Source organism: Puma concolor, chromosome C2 (assembly GCF_028749965.1).
Source record: "Puma concolor isolate L17-30 chromosome C2, mPumCon1.1.hap2, whole genome shotgun sequence".
Classification (NCBI taxonomy): Eukaryota; Metazoa; Chordata; class Mammalia; order Carnivora; family Felidae; genus Puma; species Puma concolor.
This window is the reverse complement of record NC_141675.1, coordinates 68225130-68245971: the sequence shown is the minus strand read 5'-3', so window position 1 is coordinate 68245971 and position 20842 is coordinate 68225130. Positions and strand designations below refer to the sequence as shown.

The following is a 20842-nucleotide window of genomic DNA, read 5'->3' as shown; positions in this document are numbered from 1 at the left end:
CAAAATTCAGTCAATGTGGATGAAGAATGATTTAACTGTAATGACCATATCCAACCCACTGGTTGATTTTTACCATACTTTGCAGGGAGAATATCAAGTGATATTTTTTACCCCTTAAATCAAGTCAGATTTGGGACAGCTAACCTGGTAAATTGAATCATCTGATTAGTATGCCTGGTTGACAAAGGGCAGAAACTGAAAGACTCTCCACATAAATGGGAAATCTTGTCCAAATGGCAAGCATGTCTGTAATCACTCAATCTGCTCTCATTGGAGGAGGAAGAAGCTAAATTAAAGCTAGAACAGACGCATTTTCAGGCACTTGTTGAGAATCCTGGTTAAGTCTGCCCTCACCCCCTCCCAGCTTTTTATTCTGAATTTTTTTAAGATTTCCATAGAAATGAAATAGACCACGACTAATACTTACATACTAATCACTTGACTTCTCCAGATGTTAATCATTTTCCCCACATTTGCCTTATCTTTCGTATCTTTCTCATTCTGAACCATTTGCAACTAATCTAAAACATCTTTTTTAGCTGTAAAGAACCATGATTGAAGCCACGGTGGTGCTAATAACTGAAAGCAGGCATCTTAAAGTAAAGGTTCTTCCATTAATACAGATAATTTAATGAGCTATGGGGATCAGATAGCACACAGGGTTTGGGGTAGCCCAAACTGCCCTAGCTTTCCTGGATAATATCATGCGTGGCATCAGGTAAGCCTCAAATTTTCAAAGACTTTGTTACTGTAAAGCAGTGACCATTCCTACACATCACAGTTATTTTGTAAAGATTTGGAGTGTTTACATGAAATAATGTATCTGAAAATTACAGTCACAAGGGATATCATTCATACAGATACATTTTAAGAATCTCCAGTGAAAACAGGAATTGTTGCTTTATCACAGTTACAACACAACAACAATAATGGGCATTTATGGAACATTTACTAAAGGCCAGGTGATATAAAGACAACACTAAGATACTGATTTCACAAGGAAGAAAATTAAGTCTTAAAGATGTTAAGGGATAATAGACTGACTCATAGCAATTCAGTGGCAGAATAGTGACTCAAACCTATATAATTGAACAGATTCTATACTCTGGTCATGGGATGTGAGTTAGGAAATTTATTAGAAGTAGCAAACAAACAACTGATATAAACACCACTAAGGCCAAAATAGGGAAGAATTCAAATCTGTCTTTAGCCACCTCTTCTACACTAGCCCCATTACCCCAGATACAGTATTCCTACCCTTTTGCCTATGCTAAGGGTATGAAATTAGTGTTAAACTGATATCAATTACCTTTCAATAAAATATTTATAAATTATGTATAGTAATATCTTAACAAATTACTCATTAAGTATATGAAACAGTAACTTTTAATTTCTAGCATTTAACTGATATAATTTATGCTAAAGAGGCCTTCCTCAAACCTCTCAAATTACATGAACATGGTCTCATATTTTGCCCATTTGTAAAGTGCCATCTGCATACATGAGTTTCCCAGTTACAGGGCAAAGGGCTTTAGAATTGCACTTTCTAATCAATCAGAATTTGAAGCAAGTTCAAATTAATTGAGAAACAAAATTATTTCTTGGCTTATTAGTTGCCAGATCCATATGTGATCTTATTTTTAAAACAGATTGTATTGGGGTACCTGGGTGGCCTAGTCCATTAAGCATCTGACTCTTGATTCCGGCTCAGTTTACGATCTCACAGTTTGTGAGTTTAAGCCACCACGGTTTGTGAGTCCAAGCCCCGCATTGGCCTCTGCCCTGACAGCATGGAGCCTGCTTGGGATTCTCTCTCTGCCCCTTCCTGGCTCTTGTGCACACACACACTCTCTCTATCTCTCTCAAAAATAAATAAGCATTAAAAAAAATATATATATATATAAATATATATATAAATAGATTATTTATAAATATATAAATAAATAGATTCTACCTATTTTGTGATTAAAACACACAAATGATAAAGCTAAGCAAAATAAAGGAAAAAACTCTAAATATTTAGTAAGTCATACTAGGTATTTTGTAAAATCCCAAGAAAACTATTTGTATACATGTTTGCTAATCATCACATAAAAAATACCATTTATAGCCATGTTTCACTTCATTATTTCCAACAGATTACTCTATTTGGCTCAGACATCTGTATTTCCAATTTAGCATAAAACACTCTGTCATTTAGCTTTGCTAACAAGGTTAGACAATAAAGAATCCAGAATATTTAGATAATTTTGAAATTTCATAAATTAAATTATTTTTTGTGATCCCATCAATAAATCTTCTGACCCAACCAGACTCACATCAAAACATGTTGAAATAAGGACTATAAATAATAAAACATACAGAATATGTCAGTACATATAATAACGCAGGAGCCAAAGTGGGCTGATTTGCTTCATTTGTTTACTATTCAAAATTAAAAACAAAAATTTAATCCAGGAACATGTGTGAAAGGTTTAGATAATTTCCTACAGAGTCACATAACACTCAGTAATAAAGGATGTGAAATAGGTACAAAAATGCTTGTCTACTTGTAATACCATAGTAACTTGGGAGAAAAGCCAATTCCCATTTTAAACTCTAGATATTATAAATTTATTTTTTACTAGTTCTTTCTTAAGGAATCCTTCAGCTTGCAAAATTTACAAAACTGAGTTTGATGCCACTCAAAATATAAGGTGAAGAAAAGTGTTAACACTGTTCTTTTCTTAGCAGAACTGAAATTAAATTTTAGATGTTATCACAGATGTTTTAATATCCATAATGCCATCACCAAGTTGTAATATTGTTCAGTTATAGATGTGTTACTATTTAAAGGCAAATAAATTCTATTAGAACAATCATTAATTTGGATACTGGATGTCAAGTAAGCATAGCAAGTTACAATTGTAAGGGATTCTGTTGCATTTCAGTGACTGATTTTATATATGATGGAATTTTATCCTAAGATTGCTTGAAAAATTCTTAGTGTGAGAATCATAAAAGAAGTTTGATGTAAATAATTTCTTTGCTTATAACAAAACAGGCCTGATAGGTAAGGATAGTAATTTTAATAACCTAATAGATTTAGATAAAAACAAAAAACACTATAATTGAAAATTTAAGAATGAACATGATCTTGTGGAAGAATCTCCTGATAGCCCTTGCTCAGTTATGAATACTAGTCCAAATTGAACTCTTCTACTATACTGCATATATTTCTGGGATTATAGAGACTCTAATTTTTCTAAATTTCCAATATAAACTTGTTAAAATTTGGAATTATTCCAAAATGAATGAACTATTAGTGTTGTAAGAGCATTAAAAAATTTAGTTGTTGGATGACTATAATATTCAAATAATGCACTTATTATTAATTTAAGAAAATTCAAGGGGCACCTGGATGGCTCAGTCAGTTAAGTGTCCAACTCTTGATTTTGGCTCAGGTCATGATCTCACAGTTTGTCCCAGCTGACATTGTGGAGCCTGCTTGGAATTCTCTCCTTCCTTCTCCCTCTGCCCCTCCTCTGCTTGTGTGTGCTCTCTCTCTCTCTCTCTCTCTCTCTCTCTCTGTCTCTCTTTCTCTCTTTCTCAAAATAAATAAATAAACTTAAAAAAAGAGAATTCATAAGAAATTTATTATACTAAATGAGATTACTAGGTGTAATCTAAAATGCAATACAAGAGAAATTATACAAAAAAAATTACATAAAGCCTGAGTAAAATTTGGAAATCCAACTCTAGTAAATAAAAATAACTTTCATTTTATCTGTAATAGAAAGGCTTTTTTTCAAACTGCACATTATTAAAACCACAAAAGCTTTATTTTTAACTATAATATATATTGGGCTATAAAACCTTCCCAACAGCTTTTGCATAAACACAGTAAATATATATTTTCAGTTAAAAAGCAATTTAATGAATATTTATGAGAGTAATAAATTAACTTCTATGTTAATAATTACTTATTAAAATAATATTTTATTGACTGTATATTATTTTCAAAGTTCAAGTGAGAATAATTTAAGCTTGCAAAGCTGGGTTAAGGTTTTATAGCTTATTAAAGGTTAATTTGTTATAAAAACAGGAAGTCTATTGAATTCAAAACCAGCTACAATACATTGTGTAGCTGTAATTTTAATTACATAAATTGTAGGGAGAGGTATTTTTTTTGCCAAACAAATATAATTTTTTCAATGATATTTCTCTCCTAGAAGTAATTTAACTCTGTCTCCACATATATTAGAGCAACAGCAAATGAGTAATATCCAAGCTGCTGCCTAGGATTCTTTAGCAATGGGTTCCTCAGCAAGATAATAATTAATTTATTTTTATTAAGAGAAAGAGAGAGAGATGGAGAGAAAGTGGAGAGATAAGAGCCAAATAGACAGTAATTAATAATTAGACTTTTTTAAAAAGTGGCTTTTTAAAAACTTTGTTAAGTTTAGAGCCAAGGATTTATTTACTTAATTCTTTAATTTTGTTAACACCCTATATGAAATTTCAACACAGAAATGAAAAGAACTGTGTCAAAATCTCAAGGTCAACGTCAGCTGCAGGATAGTCTAAATTCAAATATGTAAGAAACTCTTCAACATCATAATAATTCCTAAAATAATCTAAACTCGCTACTGAAGTACTGAGCCTTACTTAGAACTAACAAAGCAGGGATTATATGATTTAGTGAATAACGTGGGACTTGAACTCACAACTCTGAGATCAAGACCTGAACTGAGATCAAGAGTCGGATGTTTAACCAACTGAGCCACCCACACACACCAGATCCTAGACGTTTGACTGCACGGAATAGTGACCGTTAAGGAAATGGAACACAAATTGAAAATGCAGTACATGGTAAAATATTTTGGTGTGATTAAATAAAATATTAGCTTACTTTCAAATTGTGCTTAGTATGTTCTAGACATTGTGTTGAATATTTCATGCATTATTTCAATTAATTTCTACAATAACCTTATGACTTATGCAATTTCATTAAGTTTTTGGAGCCAGATATGATTAAATTCATAATAAATTTAAACTCTGTACATGTTTATGCTACTTCTCTGTAAATATAATTTTAATTACCAAAATATTATTCTCATTTTATGCAATTCTATCACCTCAAAAAAAGTTTGTGCATAAAACTGAACACTGAACAATGTAAAAATTGAAAGTATGTACTATCCTGTTAGGTCATTGTTTATATTCATCCTTAACAGTCACTTTATATTTATTTTAACATTCATTTCTCCACTTATTTGTATCTGTCTTATTCCACACAAAAACATTAAAGAGGCAAGTTTAAGTTTTGTGTTTGAGATTCAAATTATGCTACATGGTATCTAGATAATTCTTATTGCTAAATAATGCAAAAGCTCAATCTTGAGAGATAATATTTCTCTAACTGATTTATCCAATAAGTATATTATTATCTTCAGTTCAAATCTGCAAGTTTGAGACAGCTGCCATTTTCCCATTACTGAATTCATGTCCCTACTCATCAGAATCTCATTTGGATTTTAAGGGCTTAATAAAAATAAGTAATATTTATTAAGAATTATAATGCATTTTCAAATCTGATGCTCACACAGCTTAAGAGTTGGGATTATTTTTATCACAACTGTAAAGATTTTTTAGAAAAGAAAGAAAGAGAAAAACAAACAAAACCTCCAAGACTTCAGAGGTGTTAGATAATATCCTAAAGTCACATAACCATCAAGAAGAGCTCTAGGACTTGAGCCTGTTTCCACCATCCTTGCATCCTGTCATGCTGTGTTTCACGATTTAAAACAAGTTACTGGGGTGTCTGGATGGTTCAGTCGGTTGAGCATCTGACTTCTGTTCAGGTCATCAGGTCATGATCTTGCTGTTCCTCATTTCAATCCCCACATCAGCCTGTCTGCTGTCAGCACGGAGCCTGCTTTGGATCCGCTGGCCCCCCTCTGTCTACCTCTCCCTGGCTCACACTCTCTCTCAAAAATAAATAAACATTTAAATTGTAAAAAAAAAAATAAAAATAACAAATAAAATGATTTGCCTATTGAACATGGAGTGAATAGGGCAGATAGGAAAGAGAAGGACACCTATCTCTAGCAGGAGAAAAAAAAGTTGTCAACCATACACAGGAGGAGAGGGAAAAACTGGAATGTTTAAAAAGTAGCTCAGGATTACCACAAAGTCATGTTATTGCCATAATAGACATCTATATTGGTGAGTCCAAATAATTGCCAAAAGTTAAAATATATCTAAAGCTTACTCTTGCAGATTTTTGAGTAATACGTTATATATAAAGAAAGTATTTCTGAAACATGCGTAACTTTAGGGAATGAACTAGAAGAAATCAGTTGTTTTTTTCCTTGATTTTTCCCTCGCTCCCTCCTTGTCCATGACTTCTGTTTTTCCCATTCTTTATTTCTTGCTTTTCTTAATTTATGCCATAACCTTTACTTACAAGAAACAACATGCTTTCTACCTTGTGGTGCCAAACGTGCGTGAATACATGGGTATTATTTCTGTTGACCATATAACAAGATATACGCAAAAATCTAATACATGATGTCACTTGTTACGATTTTTTAATATTCAAATGATCAGTAAATTTAATTAAATTATATTATCACATAGGTAAAATACAGACATGATTTCTAAATTTTGGGATTCATTCACTATACACTTTGAAGATTTGTAGATAAAACTTCATTTAGTTATTTTTTTTAATGTTTATTTATTTTGAGAGTGACAGTGAGAAAGCATGAGGTGAGGAGGGGCAGAGAGCCAGGAGACAGAGAATCCTAAGCAGGCACCCTGCTCTCAGTGCAGAGGCCTACTGCAACTGCTGGGCTCCATCCCAGGAACCATAAGATCATGACCTGAGCCAAAATCAAGAGTCAGGACATTTAACCGACTGAGCCACCCAGGTGTCCACACTCATTTGGTTTTAAGCCACTAAAAATGCTTTAATATTAGGAATTAGAATATTGGGATCTGAAGCATTCGATTAATTATTCTTCTTTTATTTATTTTTTTTATTTTCTTAATGTTATTTATTTTTGAGAGAGACAGAGAGAGACTGAGCATGAGCAGGGGAGGGGCAGTGAGAGGGGGAGACAGAATCCAAAGTAGGGTCCAGGCTCTGAGCTGTCAGCACAGAGCCCGACATGGGGCTCAAACTCGTGAACCATGAGATCATGACCTGAGCCAAAGTCAGATGCTTAACTGACTGAGCCTCCCAAGCGGCCCAGTTATTCTTGTTTTAAACTCGCTTTCTTAAAGTCTGATTGCTAAATGGCAGAATAATGACACACTCCGAAGTTTTTTCATTATAACTTATGATTGAAGTTATATTTCAACAAAAACTACTTAACTTTTGTAGATACGGTAATATTTAGTCTAAGTTATTTAGAAAAATAACTAAAATCAATCAGTGGAAAATGGAAAGTGTTCTGCTTAAAAAAACAAAAACAAAAACAAAAAAACCCAGTAGATTTAGCTTTTAAATGCATTAAACCATTGTTTTCTGATTTTGTGTTCTAGTCCTGACCATGTTTTCTGTGCTCAACAGAGCAGCTCTGGGGTCTTATAATCACAAAATATGCAGCACTGTTCTTTTGTAATTACTTCTGAGAACTGGGTTGAAGTGCCTCATTAAATCAGTCAGTGAGCAAGTATACCCTTTGTAAGTATCAAGATAGTGTTTGCTTTTATTTTCTTAAAATATTTTCAAAAATTATCTTAAGAAAAAAGCAGGTTTGCTTCCATATACAAAACTACACCAAAAACACCATGCAACAATGCTGATTTAAATATTTTTTCATCTGAAATATTCATATAGTGCCACATAAATAGATCTGCTAGGATCATTAATACCAGAAAAAATTATAATGCATTAAAATTCAATGAAGGAGGGTTTTTTTGGGGTACCTGGGTGGCTCAGTCAGTTAAGTGTCCAACTTCAGCTCAGGTCATGACCTCCCAGTTTGTGAGTTTGAGCCCCGCGTTGGGCTCTGTGCTGAGAGCTCAGAGCTTGGAGCCTGTTTTGGATTCTGTGTTTCCCTCTCTGTCTCTGCCCCTCTCCTGCTCATGCTGTCTCTTTCTCTTTCAAAAATAAATACACATTTAAAAAAATTAAAAATAAAAGGGGGTTTTCTCTTTTTTCCTATTTTTCCAGCCTTATTGCCACATCACACAAAAGATTGTACCGATGTGCACCACACGCACACAAGATATACCATGAATATTTTATCTCTGGAAACTATTGAATCCTTTTACATTGTTATATTATTGTACTAGGCAACACATATTTTTGATGCTATTAATTAAATGCATATTTTAATTTTAGGAAATAAATTAAATTTTAGGTTTACCAACTCAAACTTCTACCACTTGAAGTAAATGCTGTTAATTATTAAGTAGAAGAAAAAGAATTCTTTTTTTTCAACGTTTATTTATTTTTGGGACAGAGAGAGACAGAGCATGAACGGGCGAGGGGCAGAGAGAGAGGGAGACACAGAATCCGAAACAGGCTCCAGGCTCTGAGCCATCAGCCCAGAGCCCGACGCAGGGCTCGAACTCACGGACCGTGAGATCGTGACCTGGTTGAAGTCGGACGCTTAACCGACTGCGCCACCCAGGCGCCCCAAAAGAATTCTTTTTAAATGTAGTTATCATAGGGATTGAATTAATGTCATCAGAAAAAAAAAAAGGATACTGGAATAAATGGAACAAAGTATAGTTCAGCAAATCTGAAAAGCATTCGTATACTTCACGTGAAGTTATTTTCAACTATAGTGTTTCTCAGAATTTACTTTACCTAAACTAGAAGATTTCTTATTGATCATCCAATTGTCCATTTGTTGAATATTGATTGGTAAATCACTAATATCTATAGATTTTTCTAAATCTCCAACTCAACAATTTAAATTTGATTATTTTGTAGGGTAAGTAAACAGTATGAAGCTCACTTTTCTTTAAATAATGCTCCTCATTCCTAATCTGTGGGAAACATTCTACTCAAAAGTATAAACACCTGACAGTTGTTTCCTACCTCTCATTTCCCTCCAGGCTCTTCTGAGGGGCCTACCTGTCTGTGTAAAGATGCCCTAGGAACTTAAGTGGTAGTTGGTCAAGTTTCACACTTGGCCAAACAATGCACAATTCATATTAAAATATAAATCTTATCGGATGAATAGAAAGGAAAATGATTCATTTGTAGGAAATTACAAAATCATTTGGATTCCTGAATCGTTAAAACTCTGATAAGGATAAAAATGTAAACAAGGAAAATTTAAAAACAGATATCTTTTTTAAGAGACTTTTTTTAAAGTTTGTTTATTTATTTATGTATGTGTTTATTTATTTAAGTTTATTTATTTTGAGAGAGAGAGAGTACACATACATGCACCCGCACACACATGCACATGTGTGTGCAACCTAGGGAGGGGCAGAGAGGGATGGACAGAATCCCAAGCAAGCTCAGCACTGCAAGCACAGAGCCCAACATGGAACTCGATCTAACAAACAGAGATCATGACCTAAGCTGAAACCAAGAATCATGTTTAACCCACTGAGCCGCCCAGGCACTCCTAGCGTTTATTTATTTTTGAGATAGAAAGAGAAAGAGAGAGAGCAGGGGGAAGGGGGCAGGGAGAGAGGGAGAGAGGGAATCCCAAACAGGCTCCACAGCTCAGTGTGTAGCCCGACACGGGGCTCCATCTCACAATCATGAGATCATGACCTGAGCCTAAACCAAGAGTCAGTTGCTTAGCAGCCTGAGCAACCTACGAGCCCCTAAAAACAGATATTATACTGTGTAACAGTGAGTACTAGAAATGTGGTGTATGCTACTCCATTTATAAAAAACTGCAATGGCATTTGTGGATTTTTATGTGTAATTTCACCATGCAAAAAAGGCATAAGTATATGTATTTATCTGTAATTTCACTGCATACACATTTGACTCCTATAAGACAGGAGGCTGATACCTGGTGTAGACCTAGACAATGGCCCGGCCTCCATGTTCCAGCAAGATTTATACAATTTCTAGTTGTCATGCAGTATACAGTAATTTATTATTGCTTTTGTGAAAATGGCCCTAAAAAGAAAGCCAAATGCTTTTATTGCATTTATAAAATAAATTTCATACTAGAGTGCTATTCAGCAATTTGGGAATATGTGAGGGTTTTCAGATGGGCTTTACTATGTTTCAGATTGTCTCTGAGAGAAATCTAAGTGAATCCATTATGACATATAAAATAATATTCTGTCTTAAAGCTTAAAGAAGTAAAGCACTTTCCTATAAAATAAACTGCTAAAATACAAAACTAAAGTAAACCTAATGCCTTTTCTCTAAGGTTTAAGCTTAAGGGAACTAGCACAGGCTAGACCTGGAGAACTGGGTTTGCTCTTCCCTGCAGTAATAAAATATGGATGTCAAGGCATATATCTAAAAGCTATTTGCATTTCATACTTTCTGCTACACTGTATAGGGATTTTCTCATCAAACCCTTCACGGAGGCTAAATCAACACATACATAGTATTTATGATAAAACTAATAAGATCTCCTTGGCCACTGATTCTTTTTCTACTCATTTTTTGGGAGATAACATCACAATTAAGTTCCCTTTTTGCTCTATCTCAGATGCAGAGAATCCCTCCTATATTTATTATTGAACTTGATTTAGTAACTACTACACAAGTAAGAACAGATTAACTTTTCTCTTCACTCATTCTGCTGCATGTAACCAGTCCAGATGCTTATTTGGAATCATGATTAGCAGTAGTGATACACAAAACAGTCAAGTGGTTCTCTGCCTTTTTCAGCCCAGCTGTATTACTGTATTAACACACTTTCCACTTTCAGTCCCAGAATATATTTGATGGACCAGTTAAGCAAGCTCAGCTGTTACCATGCTGCACAACTTTATCTAATCAATGCTTACTTTTGCTTTACTAGGTGACTGTATATTAATGTACTATCAATGATTCCCTCAGATATCTGGGATAATCCACAGAAAACAGAGATGGCTAGAGTGGAATTTAAAAAGTTAAAGAAAGGATGCCCTGTCTTCTGCCTGGAAGATAATGCTAAGTTTGTGGTAAGGTTCTGTCTTGAGGGGGATTCTGCATAGATCTCTTGTTAAATCTACTCATGGGCCTATAAGGAAAATGATCAGGGGAAATATACCAGGCTCTTAATAATTGTGTCCCATTCTAGATAAACCACTAATTCACTACTTTGTAGATATGGCCAATGGTTTCATAATGTAAATATTCTCTGGAGAAGTCAAATACAAAGAAACCTTGCTCTGTGTTAACTCATAATCTACTGGTGAGGATTTTGAATATTTGGCCTACAAACACTTAGGAAAGTTTGTGAATGCCTTATCTAACTTGAATTTTTAAAGGCTTTTTTTGCTTGTTTTGCTTATACAATATATACACAATCACTATAGAACATTTAGAAATTGAGGAAAATATGAAGAAGTAGAAATCATCCATAATTTCACCAATTCAATTCATATAATTGGCCCCTACCACAAACAGCATTTTAGTCATATAGATCACTGGTATATTGAACAAGCAGGATTTATATACCAGAGGCAATGCTACTCTGTTTCCTATTGCCCACTCAAAACATACCTAGAGAAGATCCCCAGACAGGTAGATGAAGACTTCTTCTGATAATTGGTAATTTAAAAAGTCTTATAATCAGTTTGAGTCACTTGTCTTAAATAATTAGAATACATAGTCTCACATCATGATCAAAACTCTACCCTTGATTTAAAATTTCATCTTCTTGCCCTCTGCCAGCTCAGGTCTGTTGTTGAGGAAGGAGTTACTCTGTATTCTTTCTTTCCTCATGCACTAATGATACTTATCTATAAATTGAAGGTAATAAGAGTCCCTGCTTCAATAATATGATTATTATGAAGATTAATGTGATAGTACACTTAAAAAGCTTAGAAAAATATCTAGCCCATATTACTATAAATGGGAAAATATAAAGAAGTAGAAATCATCCATAATTCCATTAAACCCAATTTATATAATTGGTCCCTACAGACTGGAGTAAATAACACTGGATAGCTGTGAGCCTTTTTGGGTCAAAAGAAGGTACATCAGAACACGGGGGGTTGGGGGGTGTGGGCAGGCAAAACATTTCTTGGCCAGGAGAAAATAATCCACTCCTGCTAGTCTAGCCCAGACCAGAGAACTTCAGATTTGACCAGGCTAAAGTCGAGTAGCTTAACAAAAATACGTAATTCCTTATACTATTCTATTTATTAGAAAATATACCAATTCAGATTAGTTTTGCTCTTTGGGTAGTTTTTAGGTCAATATGAATTTCTGTTACCTCTCTACTGCTCTATTCTACGTTTTCAAGAGTTGCTATAAACATCAGCACGTTCTCCAGACCAGATGGACTACACAGGAAGCTACTTTGATTTATTTTTTAAAGAGCCAATAATAGACACCGTTTCTAGGTCCCAGGCAAATATATGCATGTATATATAACTATATCTATCTATAGATAGAGATAGATATTGATATTGCATAAATATATAAAGACATATATTTTTCTGCTCCAAGGTCTGGAGACACAGGCCAATCCCAACACAGACACTCCTTTCCTGCTCATTTATTAGATGCTGAGCGTCAAACTCATCTCTTACTTACAGGTTTCTCAGGTGAGTCAGCCACCAGTCTACCATGTTCCCCATATTGCAGAGGACACACATTAAGCCCTCCACATGATTCCATTGAAGCCTTCATCACTAGGCTTGCAATGGAACTTAAATTTCTCCAAAATTTCTATTCATAAAATCTTCTTTCCCCACCATCCTCCAAACCTTTTATACCACAGATGTAAGAGGTTCAACAATAGACTGACATGGTTTTAATGTTTTCCTTTGACACATTGGTGTTGGGTAGGTCACGATGAAACACCCACTCATATATATATTATCATTTGATTAGCTAGTTAGCTATATCTATCTACCAAAGTACTCTAACAACACACATACACTTACTTACACATTAAAGACTCATAATGTGACATGAAACTGCTTGGATGTAAATCCTTATTGTTTCATCTAACTAGCTGTTTGTCTTTGAGCCAGTTGCTTATTCTTTTCCTACCTCAGTTACCTCTCCTGTAAATTGAAGATAATAACAGTCCCTACCTCAACAACATGATTATTGTGAAGACTAAAAAACAACAACAACACTTAGAAAAGTATTTATCCCATATTACTAACATGCTATCTTTAGATGTAACAATAATATAATTATTATTATAATTATTATAAATGTCCTCTCTATAACTTGTTTGACTTAAGAGGATGCTCACATGCTGTTCAAAATTCTTTACCTTGTAATTATACAGTATTCAGCTATACAAATGTAGCATCATTTTCAATACTAAACTGGACATATATAAGATTTCTAAAATCTGCCACATCATTGATGATCTTTATTGTCTGTTTTTTCCCCTTTATAATATATTGATTAAACCAGAATCATTGGATCAAAATATGATTAAATCACTTAATACATATTGACAAATTACATTGCTAAAAAAACTAATATCACATTGATACACACACACACACACACACACACACACACACACACACACACATATATATCAAACAATGTATTTTCAAGACTACTTTAAAATCTGGCCAATTATCTACTATCAGGCATTGATTTAAGTATAAGAGCATCCATAGAAGATAATGACAAAGAAGCACACCTGTTCTCTAGTTTCCTTACAGAGTATACAAACAGATTTCTGGAAACTTTTTTTGGCTCTAGGAAGCAAAAATCTTTAAGGGTTTTATGAAGAGAAACCCAATATATCTTCACAACCAGAGAGGGCCGGTGCCACAACTACACTGACCATTCTTTTTAAATAGAAAAGGGAAATGAAGTAAGAATGAGCAGTAGTGGCTGTCTATCGTGGTGGTTCATTATGAGATACTTAGATACAGCTGCTTTAATTATGTAAGTGCATCTATTGGATAAGTGTTAATAAACTTCTATTTAAATAAAATAAATCAAAATTCTATTTCTCCTTAGCATATTATATTTTAATTAAATTCTTGAGCACAGTCAGTAACTGTGAAGTTATACAGTTGACAAAATCAATCATTAAGGAGTATAAATCTTCTGGATACTTGTCTAACACAAAGCACATAGTAATTAGTCAGTTTTGATAATAGTTTCACATATGTCCTAGGAAGAGGACACTCTGGCTCTCAATTTTAGCATTCTACTACATCAGTATTATTGTGAAGAGTATGCCAATTTTTTCAAGGTCCCACAAACTCATCAATACCTGGCTTAAAGTATCTTCTGTCTCAAGTAATTAATAATGACATCAACTATTTTTCTTAAAGATTTTAATTTAAAATATTCTATTTTGGAAAGTCATCTTCCTGTGATACTCTCTGACTCTGTGTGCTTCTCCTTCTCCCTCTTTCTCTGTCTCTGCCTCTGTCTCTCTCTCCACTCACAGAGGCATGTAACTTCAACAAAACAAAATAAAATGTTCACCCCACCAGCAACAGCCATTGGACCAACCTTATAAAGTAATGGCAATTTTCCTAATTTCAGGAGTGCAATCTTATTCGTTGTATTTTTCATTTTTTGTATCCTTTTTAAGTCATCTGCATTTCCATAACTCACATCAATGACTTCAGCCTGAAAGAGAAGAAAAGACAAAAAAAGTCTTGTAGGAAGAATTCTAGCAAACTGTCCATTTAGTGTGACAAAATCATTCACAATAATTTGAAATAGTCAAAGGAGAACTATTTCCACTCTTACCTTGACCTAATCACCACAACATGATCTTTCTATTTTTCTGTCAGGGTACAATTCTTCTGGTAACTTGAGAAAAAGTTTTAGAGTCATTTGAACCTTGCCCTCTCCCTTCTAGATAAGTTACAAACCCAATTCATTCCCCTAGCGGATGACCAAGTTTGGTACATTGTATATTTATGTTTCTGAAATTTGAATCATTTTACAAAATACTACAAGGTTAATTTCTTTAAAGCTCAACAACAATTACACCATTCCTTGACTTGAGAACAATGTAAAGGCTTTCAATTCTTTTCCAAACTAAACAAAGCTCATCACGTACAGCTGTTCAGGTGGTGCACATATTCAGTTGTGAATGACAACTGCTTGGGTTATGCAAGATACAACCTGTACAACCAACCATATGTGCCAGTCTGGCATTCAAGGATTTTAGAACATGATCCCAAACTACAATTTCAGTCATATTTCCCACTCCCATCCATATAGTTGTCTTATATTCTATATCAATATTTCTTATTTTTAAGAATCCCCTTTGATTACTGCTAAAATTTTATACCTTTCTAAGATTCTAATGGAATTCTCTAACATAGCTGCCCCTTTCCTTCTCCTTGAAAAGTACCACACCGAGGGTTCTATCAAACACATATTCTTATGAGCCAAGATGATTCCTTTCTGGTTTGGTTTCAATAATTTTTATTATTAAAATAGTAGTTGTTATGCTTTCCAGTGATAAAATTATATGAAATGTGCTGTTTCAAACTACAGCATATATACACTGAGGCATTAAGGAGCTAACATTAGGTATTAAGGTGGCAAACAATGAGAACAGAGTTGGGAGAATCCAGACCTATAAATTCCCACTCTTCTCAACTGGAGCTAATTACTTTTACCAGTTTTATGCAAAGGGCCTCCATAGAACACTCGTGTGAAGAAACAATTCTGTGTTTAGAAGAACATGTGAATACCACCAAGATACCAGCAGATCTGTTAGAGGAAACATTTCCGGCATGAAATATTCCCTTGGCCCTTTCATTTGCACCTTCAAAGCTTTACTGACACATTACAGCCCATTTCAAATGTTACCTACCTGATGAACTGTATTTCCCTGTTGCCCAAGTAAATGTGCCTTCTCTACTTTGAACCTGACTCTCTTGAGGACATCACTGGACTGCATATATATGTAGATAGATAGGTATATGTAGATAGATATATGTAGATAGATAGATAGATAGATAGATAGATAGATAGATAGATAAGATTTTGTTTTTCCTCAGCGAAGGGCCCATCATGCACGTTTCTCAGCCCTCATCCAGGTGTCCACCGTACGCTGTTAACTGTCTTAAACTGAAACGATTACAGTTCATACAATATCTCTAAAAAGTAAAGCTTTATTTTCAAATGGATTTCCTAAGAAAATATAGTTGTTAACACTTCTGTCAGAATGGCTTTGGGTTATAATTTTATTTCTATACAAAGTGATTAAATCAGTGCCTTATTAATACAATTTTTGAGTTTGCTTATACCATTATAATATAAATAACTGTTGATTTATTATTTTAAAAGCCTGATTAAATAAATGATCACATAATGTTAATAATCACATTGGAAAAATGAGAGAATTCATATTATTCATTTCAAAATTTCAAGCTACCTACTAATTATGTGTGATTCACTGATACCATATTAAAATAGGGATATCCCTCTCTTGGTTATATTAATGAACATATTTTTCATATCTAGTAGAGATTGGAGGAAAAGCATGCTGGTCTGGGCGGGTGTAGGCTAGACTTTGAACTTTTTGTTTGTATACATACCAGAAAGGTGTGACAGTTACAAAAATACCACTTCTGTAAAAGACATTTTATATCATTGGAAAATAGTGAAAGCTTGCCTCAATAATGGCAATTTTAATCAAAGAGCTCTTTCATTATCTTTCTTTAAATAGCATATCGGTAGAGTCAAGCATTTTAACATTAAGAGGCTTTTGTTTCTTTTTTTCACAAAAATAGTCCTCAACACAGCATCATTATATCAATTTATTTTGGCTTATGCACTTTGAGCCAATTTATTTTGACTTATGCATTAAAAATCAATAATTACAGAAATCAGTGTTCTCATGGTTTAACAGGTGATAATAAAAATGTATCTATTGCCTTCAAAGGATGCCTCTGAATCAGGTCCTTTCTAAAAGTCTTTCCTATTTACCTTTAAGCAAACTGAAAAATCACAGTTGCAAGAAAGCAACAGAATTTTCTGAGACACAAATCAATATACAATGATATGACAAAATGTCAAGCCACTTCTTTCCACACATTCTTGTTGCCACAATGAACCTTTTCTTATTGTATGTATTCTGTCACACTAGAAAATCATCCACTCAACCGGTTGGGGTACAGTGTTTAATTTATGTCCAAATACCAAGGATTTAGTTATATCTGACTAATCCCTTTGGAAAATATCAAATGAGCCAGAATCTATGTACTTGTTGAACTATTCATTCGTGTGCACCAATTTTTTCACTGAGGACTTCCCTGACATATAGGAGGGGGTAATGGAGAGGTTACAGAGTAAAATGAAACTAGTTCCATTTTGTTTTAAAATTTTTTAACTAGGGAGAGATATACAAAAGTCTACACATTAATTTTTATTTAAATTCTATACATTAATTTTTGACTAAGAACAAAGAACTTAAAACAGCAACAACAGCTGGGGAAACTGGATGGCTCAGTTGGTTAAGCGTCCGACTTCAGCTCGGGTCATGATCTCACAGTTCGTAAGCCTGAGCCCCGCGTCGGGCTCTTTGGTGACAGCTTGGAGCCTGGAGCCTGCTTTGGATTCTGTGTCTCCCTCTCTCTCTAGCCCCTCCCCCTCTCTCTCTCTCTCTCTCTCTCTCTCTCTCTCTCAAAAATAAAAAACATTAAAAAAAAGCAGCAACAACTAAAACAAAAAACCAAAAACAAATATTTTATACTTTATTAAAATATTATAGTATTGAAATGACAGCAGGGGGGATGGGCCATATAGAAGCAGCTAAGAGAATAAGTGGCACAGTTTAAAAATAAATACTAATATTAAAATACGATTATATTTTGTAGTAAGATATGTGATTAGAAGGAATCATAGCAGATAATTAGCAATAACAAAAATCAAAGCATTAAAAATTGATATTCTGTTACATCAGTGATTTTACAGCTCTACACACAAAAAAAAAAAAAAAAAAAAATGGAGAAAATATCCTGAGCAGAAGCAACAGAAGGGAATAACTAAGAGCAATGAATAGAATTGTCATGTCCTATAGTCAGCTAAATAAAATAAACAGAACAATCATGGAAAGTAACTAGGTCAGAGAAAAATATCTGGGACCATCCACCTACAGGTGGCCTGTGCTCCACACTAGGGAACAATCCAGTGCCATGTTTCTCTTCTAACTTGAGGTAGCAAAAATTATTCATGCTTATGACATGATGTATGCTTTGAAACTTTTCAGACTTGACATTTTCAACCAAATCAATCACTCTGTATCCTCTCAGATCTTTTCTAATTGATTCTGAATGTACAGAATGTTTGAAAAGCATTGCTGCTTTGACTAAAACAGTAATTTTCTACTCAGAGTCAGAAATGGTAAACCCAAGCAGTTCTCATACTGACAAGGTACAGTATCATCACAAGTATTATTCACCTAAATACAAGTTTTACTTCAGAAATTTACTACCATCTTACATAATCTAGCTTTGAATCCTCTTCAAATTAGTGCTTATGTCTATTACAAACTTGTAAAATCAAAATGTGCTTCCATGTTTACCTCTGTCTTTTCCAAAAAGGGTTATTATGTTAATATTTATGAAGACTTCAGATTTCAGACATTCCTAGAATTTTATTAGTACTTCCTTTTCAAGTCCACTCAATGGCTTTCCATCATGCACATCTTTATGAAAACCACACTGAACTGAAGCATGAAAGGCAATACTGCTTCCTCCCGATCCTGTGGCAGACATCACTAATCAGACATCACCTTCTCAAATTCCTCAAGATGGTCTTCTAGCTGATCAAGACCAATTAGGGGTTGGCATAAGTAGGAAACTATATAAAGTATTTAATATTTTAATGTTAAATAATGATTGATATTAAATAACTTTTTAAATAATATTTAGTTATTTAAAATCTTTAATAACTAGAACACAAGTACTAATCAGTTAAAATGAGCTCCTAGCCAATCAGAAGGGATACCAGCTAGTGTGCTAAACTAGTACACCCCAAATGAATCCAGCACTAAGACATACACACAGTTTTGTGGTCTTTGGTGTAAAAGATTCATTTTCATCACTTTTTTTACATGTAATATATAAATTTGCTGGAAAAAAATATCTGCTACAAGGATATACTGAATGTAAGGCTTATTGACATGATGACCACATTTTTATGGCAGAAATAACAAAGATCAACCAGAGCAGTTAATTGTCTTGACACGCAGTAATTATTTTAAAAATTTGCAAAATGTTTTATAATCTAATATGTGCACACCCACCTAAAAGATGAAAAAAATTAAGTTAAAACTATTGTAATACAGAAATTTAACCAGAGTTAGGCACAGTTCTGTTAGGATTTTCTTATAGGGGTAGAGATCAGATTAGGATGGGATTTCAGGAAATTTATCAATGAAGGAAGCTGGTGGACCAGTGTCAGTTGCTTCAGAAAGTGGATGGAAGGTCAGTTGATACTTTGCAGCAATTACCCCAGAAGGGTTTACATCTGACATAATTTGAGGAAATTTCTTGAAAAGAATTTACCTCTGGATCTTCCATCAGCTCTATGTGAAAGGTGAACTTCATCTGACTAAGGAACTTCCTCTTTCAAACAGAAATCAGAAGGAAGTTCTCTGCCCCTTAAAATATTGTTATTGACTTCTGAGTGATCTCTGTGGCTCTGGATGGAATGTGTAAGGGGTGTGAAGTGGAATTTGAGTGCACTGTTTACCCAATGGCATATGTTCCCTGCCCAAATATTGTGGCCATGCTATAATTGGCAAAACTGTTTCTTGCTGAGTACTGAATGCAGGGAAGTTGTATGCTCATAAAAGGGATCTCAGCAGGGGTGGGAAAGGAGGGTGGTGGGGTGGGTATGGGATATTAGACCAGAATTAGGAGAAATGCACAGAATTGACTTCCACTAGCAGGAACAAGCTGACATGAACCATTCTGGCACACCACTGGGGCACTTGTACTTGGCCTTTTAAGTGTAGAACAGTATGTTACTCAGGGCTTTCCTAGCTGGTTGAAAACAGAAATGGGTATGCATTAGAGGTATGGGTTGAAGCTTGTGTCCAGGTCTTGGCAACGTAGAGCTAAGAAGCAGAGGAAGGTAAGAGGTGCATAATAGTAAGAAAGAAATGACGGTAAGAGGACTTCACAGGAAATCCCAGCTAACAGAAAGTTAGAAATTGGGGGCACCTGGGTGGCTCAGTCTGTTAAGCGTCCGACTTCAGCTCAGGTCACGATATCATGGTTTGTGGGTTTGTGCCCACGTTAGGCTCGGTGCTGACAGCTCAGAGCCTGGAGTCTGCTTTAGAATTCTGTGCCTCCCTCTCTCTCTCTCTGCCCCTTGCACCTCTCTCTCAAAAATAAATAAACATTAAAAAAAAAGTTGGAAATTGAACATAAGGCCTTTGAGACAGAGAGGGAGAAAGAAAGGGAGGATTGGGAGAAAGATTGATGTGGACAGGACTGTTATGACAAGATACGGGGGAAAAAGAAAATCAGTATCTAACTATGTCCTCAGTGCTAGACACTTTACTACAGAGCTCGTATAAATGGTGTTCAGTCTATCTTCAGAACACTCATATCTGGGAGTGTTTCTGCCCATTTTATAGATGAGGAAACTGGAGTGTAGAATATTTAAATGTTTTGCTAGTGCTCATAGCCTCATAGCAGTATTGAGCCATGCAGTTTGTAACTACTTTCCTGACAGTTTCTCCTATTAGACTGCCAGTTGCACGTGGACATTGTCTAGAGCCTTCTTATTTATCAC

General features: G+C 34.6%; 1 protein-coding gene across 8 annotated transcripts in view; it reads right to left on the bottom strand.

Moving 5' to 3' along the window:
• The window catches only part of NAALADL2 (N-acetylated alpha-linked acidic dipeptidase like 2), a 1363282-nt gene that overhangs the window by 540388 nt on the left and 802052 nt on the right, over window positions 1–20842 (bottom strand). For all 8 annotated transcript variants that reach the window (XM_086674748.1, XM_086674747.1, XM_086674749.1 and 5 more), the window contains one exon: window positions 14582–14701. In XM_086674748.1, coding sequence (XP_086530874.1) covers window positions 14582–14701 — 120 coding nt within the window. The remainder of the gene's footprint in view (window positions 1–14581; window positions 14702–20842) is intronic.